The 1407-nt window shown below is 38.7% G+C and overlaps 1 protein-coding gene across 1 annotated transcript in view; it reads right to left on the reverse strand.

Annotated features, from left to right (window-relative positions):
- Positions 1–1043: 1043 nt before the first annotated feature.
- The window catches only part of SNX25 (sorting nexin 25), a 90233-nt gene continuing 89869 nt past the window's right edge, over positions 1044–1407 (reverse strand). The window contains exon 18 of the mRNA XM_023514904.1: positions 1044–1225. Within this exon, the coding sequence (XP_023370672.1) occupies positions 1044–1225 (182 nt within the window). The remainder of the gene's footprint in view (positions 1226–1407) is intronic.

A 1407-nucleotide genomic window follows, 5' to 3' on the forward strand; every position in this document is an offset into this window, starting at 1 on the left:
CAACTTCACAGATGAGAATGATAGCCAATTAAGAAAACAGTCTTCCAGCCTGAGCAAGAGGGAGACCCCTATCTCTAGAAATAGCTGGGTGTTGTGGTGGGTGCCTGTGGTCTCAGCTACTTGGAAGGCTAAGGCAAGAGAATTGCTTGGGCCCAGGAGACTGACGTTGCTGTGAGCTGTGAGACCAAGGCTCTCTACCAGGGACAACGAAGTGAGACTCTGTCTCAAAAATATAAATAAAACAAAACAAAATAAATTAGTCTTCTTGTTTCTGAGAGTTGACTGGATTTTTAGATGTAGTTGGCAGATTCTAGAGCTTTTCACCATACAACACCCCTCAACCACACCAAGAGCAAGACCTGGGGACAGGCTTCATCTGCTCTGCTCGACCCTGAGGCAGAGCCTGAAAACACGTGTGCCCTATACCGGGGGTGATTTCCAAACAGCAAAGGGCCATTCACCTGCTAGTTATCAGCACCTGAAAACTCCATAGAGAAAGGATTCAGAAAGTGGGCTCTAGAATTTTTTTTTTTTTTCGTTTTTATATTTTATTGCTTTGAATGCTCAAACTATGGAAAATCTTTGGTAAAAATAAAGACAAAGTTTTCACAATTTTACACAAAGCATTGCACAACAATGTTCTTTAATACACATGAAATAGTATAGGAATGTCCAAAATCCTCAGTGAGGAAATTAACTGTACAATATTCATAGTTCTTCATTTTAAAACAAAGCTATTTTCATAAATATTTAAAATATTTCCTAGGTTCTTATCACATATTAACATTTGTATTCCAATCAATATGTAGCACTTGAAAGTATTTATATTAATTAAATAAAAATCAATAGAAGTTTTTTCCTCTCCTGTTGTCTACTATAGCATCAAGTTCTCCCTCTTCCCCAGTTCTGCTTATTTCACATAAAACTAGAGAAATAACTAAATAAAAATCAATATGGTTCCCAGTCAAACCCTCTGTGAAAAAGAGGAAATGTTTCATGTCTATATTATACAGACATTTCTCTGGTGGTTTATTTGTGCAGTTTCAAACCTGACCAGCTTTAAGTTGATCTAAATGAGATCTCAGCTCAGGACACAGTTCAATTAGCAGCAGTTCCATCAGCACATATAACAGATGCTTATTGGCTCTTCTTTCTTGCAGTGCGTTGAATATTTTTATTATACCATGGCGGGCATTTTGCTGTCCAACAAGGCTCTGAAGCATATCTGGAATGTTTTCGAGTAGCTTCTGCTGTGCTCTCTGTTTGGTTTCCTGACATTGCTCTTGGCTTCTGCTTGCGGTCAGTGGTGCCGTTTTCTCATTTGGCCAAAAAGCATCCCGGAAAACACTGATGTAGTAAACCAACATTTGCTCGCTGAAAATCCAGTTCACTGTGTCTCGGATTTGT

This window comes from Otolemur garnettii, unplaced genomic scaffold (assembly GCF_000181295.1).
Source record: "Otolemur garnettii isolate 467f Iridium unplaced genomic scaffold, OtoGar3 scaffold00061, whole genome shotgun sequence".
NCBI classification, from domain to species: Eukaryota; Metazoa; Chordata; class Mammalia; order Primates; family Galagidae; genus Otolemur; species Otolemur garnettii.